Source organism: Callionymus lyra, chromosome 11 (assembly GCF_982586985.1).
Source record: "Callionymus lyra chromosome 11, fCalLyr1.hap1.1, whole genome shotgun sequence".
Classification (NCBI taxonomy): Eukaryota; Metazoa; Chordata; class Actinopteri; order Syngnathiformes; family Callionymidae; genus Callionymus; species Callionymus lyra.
The window spans coordinates 28,100,593-28,117,536 of record NC_141828.1 but is presented as its reverse complement, the minus strand read 5'-3'; the positions used below and the strand labels follow the sequence as shown (position 1 = coordinate 28,117,536).

General features: G+C 38.5%; 1 protein-coding gene across 2 annotated transcripts in view; it reads left to right on the top strand.

Moving 5' to 3' along the window:
- Positions 1-16,944, top strand: part of rgs17 (regulator of G protein signaling 17) — a 35,821-nt gene that overhangs the window by 2,130 nt on the left and 16,747 nt on the right. Inside the window, exons 1-3 of one of the 2 annotated variants that reach the window (XM_087803004.1) lie at positions 2,821-2,835; positions 5,000-5,334; positions 8,109-8,239. In XM_087803004.1, the coding sequence (XP_087659130.1) occupies positions 5,332-5,334; positions 8,109-8,239 (134 nt within the window). In that variant the 5' untranslated portion in view covers positions 2,821-2,835; positions 5,000-5,331. Of the gene's footprint in view, positions 1-2,820; positions 2,836-4,999; positions 5,335-8,108; positions 8,240-16,944 lie in introns of those variants that run through there. The other variant, XM_087803003.1, reaches the window with a different exon arrangement.

Here is a 16,944-nt window from a genome sequence, read left to right as displayed (position 1 = left end):
AAATGTCACCAGTGAGTCCAGCTTCATGCCAACCAGCTTCATGCCAACCAGCCCTCCTGATCAACCCGTCCAACCTGTTGACACTCCTTGGACACATTCCCACCCCAGCACACCACAGCATTGAACAGGACACTGGCCACCACAGACTGGTAGAACATGCAGAGGAGTTAACTGCAGATGTTAAATGACCGGAGCCTCCTAAGAAAGTGTACTCTGCTCTGAACTTTCTTATACACATGGTCTGTGTTGCAGGACTAGTCCAGTTTACTGTCCAGCCACACACAGAAGTATTTAAAGTTGTCAACTATCTCCACCTTGTTGCCTCTGATGGACACTGGACTTGGCTTTGTCCTGGACCTCCCAAAGTCCAAGACCATCTCCTTGGTCTTTGAGGTATTCAAACAACATAGCAGCCCCAAGATAATTAAGAAAAGGCCTGCACAAATAAATGTGTCTTAGGATGCTTCTTAAAGGAGTAAGAATCCAAAAAAATGCAGAATAAGAGGATGATCGTTCTAAAGCTAATGAGCAACAGCCTGGAAGTATTTCTCTCCTCTGGTCCTACTGATTCGATACTAGTATTCAAATATTTCCTTTATTCCCTATCCCTAAAGAGCAAAAATGACTACATATAGAATAACAAACTTGATATTAAAAAAAAAATAAAGTGTTTAATGTTTACCAGCATTTTGAGAACAAAATGAAAATGGGGAAAAAGAAAAGAGTTAAATTTTAACTTTGTTTCCCTATAACCTGAAATATAAGATATAATATTATAATATAATCATGTATGTTGGTGAAACATAATACTAAGAACATATAAACCTTGCAATTGTAAAGATTATTAGGTGAACACAAAGAGTCTACAACTTAACAATAATTACACATGTCAAATAAGACCACTTTTCAATGCTTCAAGATTGAACAGGTTTTGTGAATAGATGTAAATAAAAGAAGCACAATGGTTATAATCTAGGGATGCAAACTATTAATCAAATATAGATGCAATTAATTGGATTGCAATTAATTGTTTTGAACCCCTAAATCCTTGCGAGTCCGCTTGACGCCTAACGTACTTGACGCTCACAGGGAATACAAGTGACAGAGAATAAAGAGGGCAAGACGACTGCAGTTTGGAGTTACTTTAAGTTTGTTAGTGTTGACAAAGACGCCATTGATGGACGAACCACATCGAGATATATATATATATATATATATTATATATATAATATATAATATATATTTGGGTTGACGTCATGCGCAGACGCAAGTGACGCAGCTGCGGCTTACAACAGAGCTAACTGAGCGGCCTCCATGTGTAGAGCATCAGCATAAGTGGACAGCAGGCAATATTCCGTTGGTACAAGCAGCAGTCAACACCGTTTAGTTTCTTTATTTTCTCTTCCCAACTTGTGCACGCACACACTCTCAAAAACCCAGCAACAACAAGAGCAAGTCAGACCCGCCCTGGCACATAAATATGCCCCAACATTATTCTGACAGAAGAGACAAAGTCTGTTACACAAGAAAGACGAAACAAAAAAAGCAGTTAACTTTGCTGTTCTGTAGAGACGAGAGAAACTTTAAGAAACTCAAGTCAACAATAACACTTCTTGGAACCATCTTTGGAATATGTCTCATACAATAAATAACAAGTTGAATAAAGTTTGACAGTGTGTGTAACGTCAATGCCGCTAAATTTCATTTCACAAACTTCAGGATGATCAATGATAACACAAAAATAGATGAAAAAAGAAAAAAATGTTTATTGTCATTGGTAAATTAAGAACAAGTTGTCTGTAACATAAAATTCTGAATTCGTGCAAAATTTCAATATTGTTGGCATGAGGTAGATTGTGGATTAACTTGTGTCTCCCGAAAAAAGAGTTTTTCAGTCTTGTTGTTCTGCACTTTACACACCTGAGTGTGAACAGTCTGTGATGGGGGTGGGTGGGATCCTTGAGGATGAAGGCAGCTCCACTGTGGACTCTGCGGTGGTATATACTCTGCAGAGAAGTTCTGGTGATCCTCTCCGCTGTTTTCACCACTCTCTGCAGGTGTTTGCGGTCTGCCACAGTAATTCTGCCGTACCACACGGTGATGCTTTCAAAGATGCTGCTGTAGAAGTTCCTGAAAATCTTGGTTGATATCCGGACTTTCTCATCCTCCTCAGGAAATGCAGCCGCCAGTTGTGCCTTCTTTACCAGCTGTGTGATTAAGTTTTTAAGTAAGATCCTCGCTGACGTGGACGCCCAGGTATTTAAAGCTGCTTACCCTCTCCACGTCAAGCTCTTGGATATACAGTGTCTGTTGAGGCCTCCTCTCCATCCTGATGTCCACTATAATATCCTCTGTCTTGTCGGTGTTGAGGGTGAGGTTGTTGTCCTTGCAGCACGCCACCAGACTGGCCACCTCCCTCCTAAAGGTCGCCTCCTCCCCACCAGCGATGCATCCTATCACTGCATTGGCATCTACAAATGTAAGGATGATGTTGTCCTTGTGGGAGGTGACACAGTTGTGGGTGAACAAGGTGTAGAGGATGGGGCTGAGGACGCAACCCTGTGGGACACCGATGTTCGTGGTGATGCTGAGCAAGGTCTTGTCTCCAATCCTGACTGACTGAAGCCTGGCAGTCAAGTAGTCAAGGAGCCAGTCACAGAGGGTGGGGTGCAGACCGAGCGCAGACAGTTTGAGGGTGAGTTTGTTGGGAATTGTGTTAAAGGCGGATCTGTAGTCAACAAAGAGCATTCTTACATAGGATTCTTTATTTTCCAGGTGGAGGAGGGAATAATGGAGGGCACCAGCATTGGCATCTGAGGTGAATCGGTTAGACTGGTGGGCATACTTTATAAAACATTTCATAACAATTGGAGTGAGTGCTACTGGCCTGTAGTCATTCATGCAGGTCCGTAGGTTATTCTTGGGGAGGGGGACGATTGTTGTGGTCTTGAAGCAGGTCATAACAATACTCTGGCTGAGGGAAAGGTTGTATATGAAGGTGAAAACAACAGCCAGTTCGCTGGAACATGCTGTGACTGCTCGGCCATTGATGTTATCTGGTCCAGCTACTTTCCGGGGGGTTTTCCTCAGTGCCTTGTAAAACTGGTCTGGTGAAACAGTTGGTGGGGGGGGGGGTAGAGGGGGTCCAGGTATGTTTGTGTTGCCCTTCTGTTCTATGGCTGGAATTCTCAAAGCGGGTGTAAAAGGTGTTACGGTCATCTGCCAGACTCTCTTTGGACCTTATGGTGTTGGTTTTATAATCTGTTATGTGGCCACCGGAATCGGCAGAGGAGTAGCTGTCCAGCGTCTCTTTATACTGCCTCTTGGCCTTTGAGATGGCCTTCCTTATTCCGTACTTGGCAACTTTGTAGTCCGCCTCACTGCCTGACCTAAATGCAAGAGAGCTGGCACGCAGCATGTACGTACCTGACTGTTAGGTCTTCTGATTAGGGAATTTTGCTGTGGAATTGCACTGATTGAAGTCACCAGTAGTAATAAAAACAGAATCACGGTGAGCAGTTTCTAAAGCTCTGATGACGTCATGGAGTTTCCTGAGAACTGCCATAGAGTTGGCTCGCGGGGGATGTAAACGGCGACTAAAACACCAAATTAAATTCCCTCTGGAGACAATAGGGATGACGCTTCAGCAATAAAAACTTCATAATGTACGTGAACGTCTGTGTATCTCCACACCATGATTTGTTTATAAACACACACCCTCTGGTCTTACCGGAAATTGGACTGCAGCCTCCGGTAAGGTAAGGTAAAACTTTATTGATCCCTCAGTAAAGTTTTACCTTACCTTACCCTACCGGAGGCTGCGAGATCGGACTGCAGCCTCCGGTAAGGTAAGGTAAAACTTTATTGATCCCTCAGTAAAGTTTTACCTTACCTTGCCTTACCGGAGGCTGCAGTCCGATCTCCTCTGTAGACGGAGTGCGTTTCTAACTGAAATAATTATAAATGAAATAACTCGGAATCAAAGTAAAAGGTTAATTTAAAGGTTAAATATATATTTTTCCTCAGCTTTTAAAGCTGATGTTTGGACTCATTTGGCTTTAAAACAGAGTTTTTATTACATAGTATTGTATTCTTCTGTTCAGGAATGTATTTTTTATGCTGCCGTTATAAATGTTTCCAATGTCGCAGATGAGAGATGGGTGTAATATTTAGATATTTTCTATTCAGAATATGTTTGATATGCTACCAAAATGTTATTCCCTGCCCTAAAGTGAGTCCAGAATATTTTTTGTATTATGGGATATGATTTGCATTTTTCCTTTATAACAAAGATTTATATCATAAGATCGCATTTTATGTTACGTACACAGTAGAAATAACCTATTCAGAAGGAAATTCACTGTCTCAGAAAAATTGCCTCTTATCAATTAATTTATATTAATTGATAATTTGCATCCCTAGTATAATCATATACTAGAACAACATGATGTAAACAAATCCAATTAACTAGTCTGAATCTGATTAACAAAAGGTGTGCATGCACGTTTGTGTGTAAGGCACCTGAGAGCACAGAGCAGGTCTGGAGGACTTTCCTTCACAGTTTTAAATACAGTAAACTTACCTAACTTTATGGAGGCAGATTCCAATGATGAAGTCAACCAATTGGGTTTTGTCAGAAATAATTTCCTAGAAGCTCTGATGATTGTATAGCAAAATTCAATTTAATGATTAATAAACACCAAGTGATGACTATTAATTTCTTAATCACTGTAGGGGGGTACATCCCCCTCCGGGAAATGTTGAAATTTGTAACCCAATTACTATATTTTGAGGGCCAAATTTTGTGAAATAAAGGCAGAGCGTTTTACCTCGGTTACAAACCTAATTTAAATGTAATTACATTTAATTAAAATGTATTTGTACAAGGGCATAACAAATGGAGTACACTCATCATAGCCACAAATAAACACATTCCTTGTTTTTTTTAATGACTGCAGTAATATTTTTACTAACAAAAGTTTTGTCTCCCCTTTTTCAGATGCTGGACTCTCAAGTCTATCAATGACTCATCTTTGCTGACATCCCCGGAAGCCTCAGAGGCACAGAAGAGAAAAGAAATAGACTCGGAAGACGTCGTTATAATCCTCCCCTCATTTTTGGGTTCCCGTTTTGTGCTGCAGGGTCAGGGATGGTGAAACCAGCAACCTCTCTTCTCCTTAGTGAAAACAAGTTTCCTTCCTCCACCTTTCCAGCAATTCAAACAGCCGGTCCCTCAAACAGACGCTCAGACAGTCGTGCCGTTTACCAGCCTGCAACCTATTACCTCACGCCATGACCGCTCTGTCTGACCTGTTTTTAAATCACTAATTCATGGTGAGTATTTCCCTTTTATCGTCTCAGGATTGTGAAGGAAAAGAGTCATGATCAATAATTAACATCTGTAATGTTTAGATGAAATTGTTGTTAGTTGAATGACGGTGTTAGTCAAGTGTTTCTTGATCAGTAGGCTTTAGCAGTACATTTTTTGTCACACCAGTTGATAATTAAACTACCATAAATTCCCGGACTACAGAGCACACAGGATTAAAAGCTGCATGCTCCAATTTTAGAAATGGAATCTATTTGTACTTCTACAAGCCAAACCGGATTTTAAGCCGCATATGTCCCACATTGTAATACAAAAAATTAGCTCAAAAACGTCTTCTTATTGTAACGGACCGTCTCAGATGACTTCGAGAGGATGTCACACGCATTTACAAGGGGCGGAGCTCTGGTGCGGACCCAATGACAGCTCTGCTGTAAGTAAGTAAGTAAGTAATATATATTTATATAGCGCTTTTCGAGACCAGGGTCACAAAGCGCTTTAACAATCAAAAACAATACTCAAAACAGTACATACTTCAAAGATCAAGACAACACCGAGAACAACACAGGAGTTCGAGAAATTCAAGGAAAAGCCTGAACAAATAGAAACGTCTTAAGATGTTTCTTAAAGGAGTCAGTAGACTCCATCAAGCGCAAAGAGAGAGGAAGATTGTTCCAAAGCTTAGGAGCAACAGCCTGAAAAGATTTCTCTCCTCTGGTCCTGAGCCGTGTGCGTGGAACCATAAGTAGATTCTGATCCACAGACCTCAGAGACCGAGCTGGGGTGTAAGGCTGGATCAGATCAGTGATGTAAGGAGGAGCCTGACCATGAATAGCTCTGAAAGTAAGAACCAGAATTTTAAAGTTGATCCTGAAAGAAACTGGAAGCCAGTGAAGAGTTTTAAGGACCGGAGAAATGTGAGTTCTTCTACTAGAGCGGGTCAGAATTCTCGCTGCAGAGTTCTGAATCAACTGCAGGCGAGACAGCTCCTTCTTGTTAAGACATGAAAACAAACTGTTACAATAGTCCAGACGAGAAGAAACAAACGCATGGATTACAAGCTCCAGATCATGTTGTGACAGCATTTTCCTAAGTTTAGAGATTTTTCTCAGTTGAAGGAAACAGTTTCTGGTCAGTTTTCTACAGTGTTGAACAAGAGACATGTCTTTATCAAATACAACACCCAGGTTTCTCAGGCTCAGTTTGACAGACTGACCTAAGTCACCCAAGTACTGACTGTGACAGCAGTCCTTTACTAACGACAAAACACCCACCAAAGCCGATTTTGAAGGAAACCAAAATGTTATTACTCACTATCTAATTTTTAATGAATAAACAAAAGGAGCTCCACGAAGGAATAAATGAACAGTTCTTTAGAAAACACACAACTTAAAAACCCACGATCAACCTTATGACAAAATACTCAAATTCCCAATGCTCATATCCAACAGAAATCCAAAAAGGCAGCTATCAATGTCGAAGTCCCATAAATCCAAAGGAAAATACACCCAACAGGCGCAAAGACGTTGGTCGGCCTGCAACACCTGCCTGACGTGTCTTCATGCGCGCAAACACGACATAAGTGCCTAATGAAAAAGAAAACGGTGGAAGTTATTTCCGTTAAATAAAAAGGCTCGCTGAGACTGTCTTGTGATGCTGTTTATTCCTGCACTCTCTGACACTCTCCTACGCTCATTTGCATAACCATTGGCCAACCAAAACTACCCCCGACGAAACACTAATGCGAAAAAAACAAATACAATCTATACAAAATGCTTTTTGCGCCACGAAAAGAAAAAAAGCCACACCAGACTACATTCCGCAGTGTTAAAAGTGTGGAAAAAAAGTAGCGGTTTATAGTATAAAAATTACGGTAGTTTGTTTTCATCCCCTGTGCACTCTGATATGTAATTTTGACAAAAATGTAAAAGTGGAAATCTCATCTATTGGCATTTTATTTCCAGGAACCTAACATTTGTTTTGACACACTTTTTCTTTTGTCTTTGATACCGAAATAACAAAATAATTTCTTATAACTTCTTAACTCAACTATTTTGTATTTCTCTCCTGACTGAAGATTGCATTGGCCAAAAAGAGTGATGTGTGGCATTGGAGGCAAACTTTGTTTAATGAAGCGACGCCTGAAATCACTGCCTCTTTTTATGAAGTAATTGAAAAGTCATCAGAAGATATACGTTTAGCCCTTGTGGACTTGCCCATAGCATCTCATCTGTGAGTAAAATGTCCATATTCCAAGGAGGGTTCATCTGCTCAGACATCTATAAACAAGACAACAGGACCTTTAAGTACACAAATATTGAGCTCTATGGGGGGTCCGGTTGATTTGAGGCGCTAAATTAAGAAGTTAATATCATAATTCTACATCTTAAGAACGGACATTAAAACTTTGCCACAGTGGTTCTCGTCCAAAAGTGCAACAACCCAGCAACATCGTTGTAAAAAGGTCAAATGATTATCAAAGTCAGTGTTTAGTTATGAATGACATGAAGCCCTAATCTCAGTCCTATTGACACTTTTCGTAGGGATCTGAAAATATCTGCTCGTAAACTTGGTTAAGTGAAACTAATTTAGGAAGAAAGGGTCAAAATGCTAGCAATCGTTTCACAAGTTTGTGTGAAGATGCCTCAAATTAAGTAGCAATTATAAGTAGTAATTAAGTACACAAGATGATAATATTTGGATGAAAAGTTAATTGTACTTTCCTTATGATGTCACATGCGATGTATCATGGAAACTCTTTTTGTGCATTTGTGTTTTGTAGCCCCAAAGTGTGAGTGGAGTGGAGATGAGAAAAAGGCAGGCGGCACACATCGAACCCCCACCCCAGGTCCCTGGACAACCCCGACCCAACACCTGTTGCCTCTGCTGGTGTGGCTGCTGCAAGTGTCTATGGTAGGAATATATATATCTATAGAGAGAGAGATATTTTATTTTTATTATTTGTGTTTGTTTTTGATGTGCGACAATTATTCACGTTAATCAGATTGTCAAATTAAGAACTGTAAAAACAAACAGTGTCATTAATATTTGAGAATTCTTGTCAAAATGTATTTAGAAAATCTGTTTTTCAATTTAAGGTGTATAATATTCATTTGATGCATCTGAATATATTCATGCAGTTAAGTTTGACAGAGTCTACAGTAAATATTTTGGAATGTGTGAAATGTTGTTGTTGTTGTATTACTTAAAAAGAGTCAATCAAGAAACAATAATTAAAAACTAATTAGAAAAATCACAGTTTATTGATATAAAAATCAGGAGCAACAAAACAGTCATGTAAAGTCAAAACTTTATTAAGTGTTCTGACAACTCCGTTCACTTTCATGGTAATGATGTTCAAATGATGTTTAAAAGGCTTCAAGAGATAAGGCGCTCCGGATTATAAGACGCACTTTCATTTTTTGAGAAATTGAAAGGCTTTTAAGCGCACCTTATAGTGCGGAAAATACGGTATATTATTGTATACACACACTATTAAAATCTAAACCATGAAAGAATTATGATAAATGTAAAATATTATCTGAAAGGCCCAAATAATAAAATAGATATTGTGATATTTATGTGAATTAATATTTTCTTACACACCTATTATGATGGCTTTTGACTCTTTTTCTCCTGACATAGAGCAAGGGTGGCGAATAAATCATCACATAATGAGTTTAGAGCTGCATCAACGTCATATTTCCCTGAAATATATATTTTTTATTAATAATAATTAACGAGGAAACAGTCAAGCAATAGACTATTTTATGCTCAGCAAATGTTATATGCTTCTGTCTTTACTCAAAATACTTTCCAGTAGAATGAAACAAGTTTTCTCACATTTCTTCTTGAAGCCGGTTGGTAGAGCAGTGGTGCAGCTCGGACTGTATCTCCTGCAGGAGAGAGTGGTGAATGAAACATTGTTCCCTGCCAGTGAATATGCCGCTCCAGTCACACCACTTCATCTAAAGTGGTGGCAGCTTGTAGACCGAGTCGGCACTATGATTTACTCCCGCTAGGGACTCTCCTGAACCGAGGACTTGTTTGTTGCTTTCATATTGAATGAGAAGCAAAAATCTTTGTTCTCATCCAATTTGAATCAAATATGGAAGAATATTTCAGGGGGTATCTCAGAATGCCTTTCGTATCAAGTCTGGACTCAATAAAAAGAAATAGCAGAGCTACAAATGTAAGTATTTTCTCTGTTAATAGAGATGTAAAAAATACGAAACCACTTGGTTGTCCTAGTTTAACGTCCTTTTATAAATTTCATGCCTTATTATAGCTGAACTTTATTAAGAATTTTAAGATATTTTAGCCAGGTGCGGGGGATCTAGCGCTGAGCTTTAAAAATGTAATTTTGTCTGTGGTAAAGGTTTTTATTTTTATCAAGGTACAGCCAACATGCATTGACATTTATTAAATATGTAACAGTAATAAGCTGTGTCGAGTAGTGTTAACGGCAGTTAAGGCTGGTGTTTTGCTTTAACGTTGGCGATCTTAATGGGCATGTTATTATGATATTTCCGCTGAATACTTCTGTAGTTGTGTTTTTTTAAAGGTAATTTGGTTGAATATCTTATTATAATGTTAACTAACTTTAGGCTACAGAAAGAAACGTAATTACTGACAGGTTTGACTAGTCCATAAACTCCATGTACTGTATCTACATTTGTGGGCTACATTATCAGCTATACAGTTATTGTTTCCTGAACATTTCTGCTAGATATCAATGCATGACCACATGCATATTTTCCACCATTCTGCTTTAAATGTGTTCTTGTTCATTATAAAGGCAGTTCATCTAAGGGGCTGACTTGGAAGAATGTATGTTTCTTCATTCTTTCTACTGCAAACGCTTTATTTTTCTCTTTTTGTTAACCTTGACTCCCCTTGTTTCCACATTTTTCCCCTCGTAACTTTTCTTCCCATTCTTTATGGGTCGACACTGATGCTGTGGAGGAGACTGCTTTGTTCATTTGTTTGCACTATTATCTACCCTCAGATTTCTACTTGTAATGTTGTACTTTATTAAACGTTTTAAACACTGAGATTGTGTGCATGTTATCATAGTAGACTCACAAAAAACACTGTTGCTTTATATGAAAATGATTTATTCTACAAATCAAACGAGTAATCTTTCACAAACGACTGTAAAAAAAAAACAATTGTGCATCTGAAAATATACACTCATCACTCAACACACAACAGACTATATAGAGACCTCCATATTTTGGGGGATTGCATAGCTTCTATAGGTGCACAAGGACGCTAGTTTGAGAGCCTCAGCCATGGCTCTGGTCCCTCTGCAGAAGACTTCGCTGACCGTTCATTATTCTCCTGCTGAAACATCCAGTTGCAGCTCAGCCTCCACACTGAATCACATTTTGAGCATCAGAACCTCCTGGTTAATCAGTTGTTGAATGACCACTTCTTCATCTACCTTTTCATCACAAACGTTTGATACAATGCAAATCTAATCTGAACACAGGTCAAACAAACATTAATAAGTTAACGTTATCTTAAAGAAATTATCACAAATGGATTGATACAATATTACCATTTTAACTTTACTAATGTGAACTACAACAATACTTGTTTGCAGTACATTTCACATACCTGATCTAGAATGATGGCCACACGTCGAAAAACTCTTCTCCGATAATCATTTCTGCATCTGGCAGCTGACAAATTTTAAAATATGCCTAGATCCCATGATCATGACAATGACACCGTTGCTGTTTCTATCGTTGCCAAACATTTCGTCATTTCACATCGACGGATTTGGACGACTGCTGATGTATATAGTTTGAAGGGTTGTCCCATTTCCAAGTCACGAAATAACCCTCAACACTTGGTTTTAAGGGTGCGTGATTGTTAAGTGTTAGTGTTAACCTTGAGTGTTGAGTTTGAGTGTTAAGATTAAGTATTAAGGGGGGGGAAATAGGATTGGACCTAACATAAAGGTAAACTCAAAGGTGTCATGCTGGGCTGCAGGTTTCTATCTTTAAAGTGGGGGGATAGTGGGGGCCAGTTGCCACATGAATCTTGACCAAATCGTATATGAAATCAAAATGTGTCCAAACATGGAGTCCACTGTATCCTCTCAACCTCAGACATTACTGGGATCTTGCAGGATTTCATTGTTCCTTTAGCTTTGAAGGATGTAATGACTGCTGCCATCTATTGTGAAAAAAAATATGTTGCTATATTTAAATGTGGCGATAGTCTTTTTACACCCCTATGAGTGACTGGTCTAAAAGAAAAACAACAACCATGAAGTAATGACGTAAAAAATATATTTGTTAATTGATCTTTTTCAAATGGAAGCTTTTTGCATTCTTCCTCCCTCCTTTGACACTCTTATCTATCTAACCTAACTATTTTCATCCTTGCATCACATGCAAAACAGCTGTGACGAACAGCTTGTGTATTTTGCAGCATTGTGAGGGCGCCCAGGGGCTGCAGCTAGCTTAGCCCATTACCGCAGCACAATGGACACTTTGAGGAGACATGGCGACGGAAGGAAATATCCTCCATGGTGTAGACCAAAATAGACTCTTCAGTGTGTGTAGCATTATGGAGCCAGCTAGTGTGACGATTCAACATTGTGTGTGTGTGGGTGTGGGTGTGGGTGTTGTGTGTTGTGTGTTGGGGGTATACCGTGCTGCTGTGAAGCTTCAACTGAAGCGCTTATGTTAATTAACTTGAGTATGTGGCTGTGTTGCCTGTTGATTATTTTGGTCGTGCAGTTCTCCTGGCGCCGGTTATAATTAGTTTCCCCTGGAACTCAACAATCTTTACATTATACTGTAGATGTGGATATAATGGAGCTGCAGGGAGAATGATTGTATCATTCAATGTTAAGCTAAGGGAACTGTAAATAAAAATAAAATGTTTTGCGTACAGAAAAAGTCAATACACAATGTATGTAAGGTAAAAAAAACGTTATTGATCCCTCAGGAGGTCTCTTTCGGGAAATTGTTTCCCGAAATGAAAAAATGAAGAAATGGTGTAAGAAAATGTCGATGTACTTGAATATCACAATATTATTTTTCAAGATGCCACCACAATATTTAACCCTGTGTTATCTCAGGGTCATGATGACCTGAAGGGGAAAACACAAACGTGTTTGTGGTATCCCTTATGTTGTCTCTGGTTCAAGGTGAACTACCTCCACCACTGCATATGTATATTATTATTAATGGTTATTTATAATAACTTGCTTACTAGTAGCGCTAAAATAATAAAATATATACATTTTTTTTATTCAAATTTTTCTTGGCCTTTAATCTTTTATTATTATCTTTTTTAACTCTTTATTTTTGAGTTTTCAAAATAATCACAGGACAAACACACATAGCACAAGCATAACAGTCCAAGATGACCAAGGTTCAGATATCGTGGATCCTTTGGAACTCTGTAGCCCAGAATCTCCTGGCAAATATTAATGACATCATATTTGTTATTTATTTAATTGTTTGCTTTTACATTAAGTGTTATGAATATTCGCATAACGTTTTTCATCCAAATTCATCTATTGGAGCATGTTGGTATTTGTCGTGTGTTACAAATGGAGTGTCAATCATCCACAGACAAATCTATCTTCATTTCTTTCTCCCATCTCTCCTTGGCATAAAGTGAGTTTCTTCCGTTAAGTTTCTGTTTTGAAAAGTTGTAAAGTTTTGAAACGGATTTGGAAGGAGGCTATTAATTTGCATCCGATATTAGATCTATGATCTCGTTACTATCTGTTGACACTGTATATTTAATTTATGAGTAAAACAAATCTATAAAAAGTTATTTGTTTCTATGTGAATTCTTTTTGGAATTATTCAAAATGTTCCCCTTCCACAATACCAATAGCTGTCAATAAAAAAAAAAGTGAAATTAAATTAAACATGAATGACTGGGAGGGCCAAATCTTTCAATTTATATTCATATTTAAAACTGGGTCTTTTTTAATTGGGTCTCTGTATAATGATTTTAAACAATAAATGAATTGTTCATTAAACCCGAATCTGGCTAAAACACGTTAAAAAAAAAGTCAAGACTGAGAAAGGCAGCGCTTTGTTGTTGTTTGTTTATTTCCTCTAAAAAATAAAGTGTTCTCCTTATGTAAGTAAGTAAGTAAGTAAGTAATATATATTTATATAGCGCTTTTCGAGACCAGGGTCACAAAGCGCTTTAACAATCAAAACAATACTCAAAACAGTACATACTTCAAAGATCAAGACAACACAGAGAACAACACAGGAGTTCGAGAAATTCAAGGAAAAGCCTGAACAAATAGAAACGTCTTAAGATGTTTCTTAAAGGAGTCAGTAGACTCCATCAAGCGCAAAGAGAGAGGAAGATTGTTCCAAAGCTTAGGAGCAACAGCCTGAAAAGTTGTCCTGTGTCTGTTGTCCCTTAATGAATCCAGTTCAATCTTTGTCTATTATTTCTGGTAAGCAGTTTTCAAGTCTTTTTGAAATGGAGGTAAATATTTTATAATCAACATTTAGATAAACTTTAATTTAATTTAATACAGAAATTGGTCCGTGTGATTCACATAATTATTTATGTAAGTAAGTAATAAGTATTTAAAGAGCGCTTTTCAAGACCAGGGTCACAAAGCGCTTAAAGAAAATCCCAATAAAATAAATACTTAAAAGTCAAGAAAACACAGAGACAAACACAAGAGTCTCAGAAAATCAAGGAAAAGCCTGCACGAATAAAAGTGTCTTAAGCTGTTTCTTGAAGGAGTCAGTAGATCCATCAAATGCAGAGGAAGAGGAAGATCGTTCCAAAGCTTACAGCCTGGAAGGATTTCTCTATTCTGGTCCTGAACCGTGTGCGAGGAACCATCACCTTAGAGCCCGAGCCCGAGGATCAGATCACTGATATAAGGAGGAGCCTGACCATGAATAGCTCTGAAAGTAAGAACCACAATTTTAAAATTAAAAGTAACTGGCAGCCAGTGAAGAGATTTAAGGATCGTAGAAATGTGAGTTCTTCTACTAGAGTAGGTCAGAATTCTTGCTGCAGAGTTCTGAATCAACTGCAGGCGAGACGGCTCCTTCTTGTTAAGACATGAAAACAAACTGTTGCAATAGTCCAGGCGAGACTACACAAACGCATGGATTACAAGCTCCAGATCGTGTTGTGACAACGTTTTTCTATGTTTACCTACCTTTCAATTCAATTCGATTTTATTTAAAATGTCTTATCATAACAAAGTTATCTTGTGAAACCTACAGTTTATAAGTAAGACTATAGTGGAGAAAGGAAAAACAGATCCCAGCAACTCAATGATGAGTAAAGCACAGTGTGGCGTTGGCGAGTCAAAACTTCCTCGGCAAAACCTCAACTAGAACCAGAGTCATTGTTGACGGCCTCTTGCTGTGACGACCTGGGAGGAAGGATGGAGGGATAGACCGATGGATGAAGAGAAGAGGGAGGGAGGATACAGTGAGAGAAAAGAAGAGGGTAAAGAAGAGTCCATTGAGGTGCTAGAGTGAACACTGGATCCAATGACGTGGTGGAAGTCATAGATCAGCAGAAGCTTTGGTCTTGGAGCCCTGGGGCTCCAGGAGAGAAATATAAAGTGTTGGTTTAAACTGCACAGGTGATGAATTTAATGCAGAAAAGGAAGGATGTACAGAGCTTGGTGTCTAAAAATCCTCCAACATCTAAGCCTATAGCATCTTAAGAAAAGCAAAAATGCTTTATCGAAAAGTAAGGTTTTAAGATTGTTTTTATAATCAGAGAGGGTGTCTGTCCTCCAGACTGAAGCCGGTAGTTGGTTCCACTGCAGAGGGGCTTGAACACTGAATGCCCTGGCTCCAAATCTACATTTAGGGATTTGTGATATCACTAATAGATCAGAGTTTAGGAATCGTAAGGTCCTAGAGCGTTGATAAGTTTGGATTAGATCTTTAATGTGTGTTGGTGCTAGCCCATGTAAAGCTTTATAGTAAGTAAGTAAGTAAGTATTTTTTGTTTATATAGCGCTTTTCCAGACCAGGGTCACAAAGTGCTTTAACAATCAAAACAATATTCAATAAAGTATATACTTTAAAGGTCAAGATAAAACTGATAACACAACAGGAGTTCCAGAAAATCAAGGAAAAGCCTGAACAAATAAAACGTCTTAAGATGTTTCTTAAAGGAGTCAGTAGACTCCATTAAGCGCAAAGAGAGAGGAAGATTGTTCCAAAGCTTAGGAGCAACAGCCTGAAAAGATTTCTCTCCTTTGGTCCTGAACCGTGTGCGAGGAACCATAAGTAGATTCTGATCCACAGACCTCAGAGCCCGAGTTGGAGTGTAAGGCAGGATCAGATCAGTGATGTAAGGAGGAGCCTGACCATGAATAGCTCTGAAAGTAAGAACCAGAAATTTAAAGTTGATCCTGAAAGAAACTTAAATCTTAAAAACTGATTTTTTTTTTTTAGATGTTACAAAGATGGAAGTAGGCAGCTTGTGAGATTTGTTTAGTATGTAAGTTAAATGAAGTCCTCATCAAAGCAGAAACCAAGATTCTTTTCACTAGTGCCAGCAGCAGGGGCAGGTCCATTTTGGAAAGCTAGATCATTAGTTAACGATTGTCTGAGATGTTGTGGGCCAACTAGTAGAACCTCAGTTTTGTCTGAGTTCAGTAAAGAGAAGTTTTTGGTCATCCAGGACCTGATATCTGTAATACAGGACTGTAGTTTTGTTAGCTGATTTATTTAATCTGGCTTCATTGACAAGTACAGTTGGGTGTCATCAGCATAACAGTGAACATTTAAACCAGTTTAGAGCAGTTCCACGTATGCCTATATGGTTTTATAAACGTTGTTAAAGAATTTGGTGGGCAACAGTGTAAAATGCAGCACTGAGATCTAGAGGAACTGAAACACGGCCCTGATCAGAGGCCATTTGCAGGTTGTTACTAACTTTTACCAGGGCAGTCTCTGCGCTGTGGCCACTAAAACAGACTGAAACACTTTAAATTGATCATTGTCATGGATTGTCATTGATTGCTCATCCCATTAACATTTAAGGAAGCAATTTTCAGTTTACTTCACAGCATCATCTGGTTTCATTTCACAAAAAACAAAAACCAAACCAGAAATATATTACTAAAACATATTGAGACTTCTTCAGAGAGGGCCCAGTTTTAAAGAAGGCTTAAAGGGCAAAGAGCAATGCCATTCTATGAGTCCAACGTTTTTGTTGAAGCTTTAACATAATAAGAAATCACTACTCACATAATGATAACCTTAATGTACTCAAGACCAAAGAGAGTTTAAAGATATATCCATAACCATGAACTAATTCACTCTAACGCATAGTATCACAATTTGTTTTTACATCCCTTTGTTTATTCCCACTGTAATACATAAGTTTATCACTGACTCTTTTGGATGCATTGCTCCCGTTTTGACTTCCATCTTGCATCTGCTGCCAGCCAATTAACTTTCAGAGCGGTCTCAGGGTTGTCCACGTCTCTGTAGCCGGTGTAGGTACAATTTCGGTCCCCCCACTTCCTACGTGATGACGTCACACGCGTCATATGCGAACGTCTCTTTAAAATATTTTTTATGGGTTAAAATACTTTTAACCACACATGAAACATTTATATTGACAAA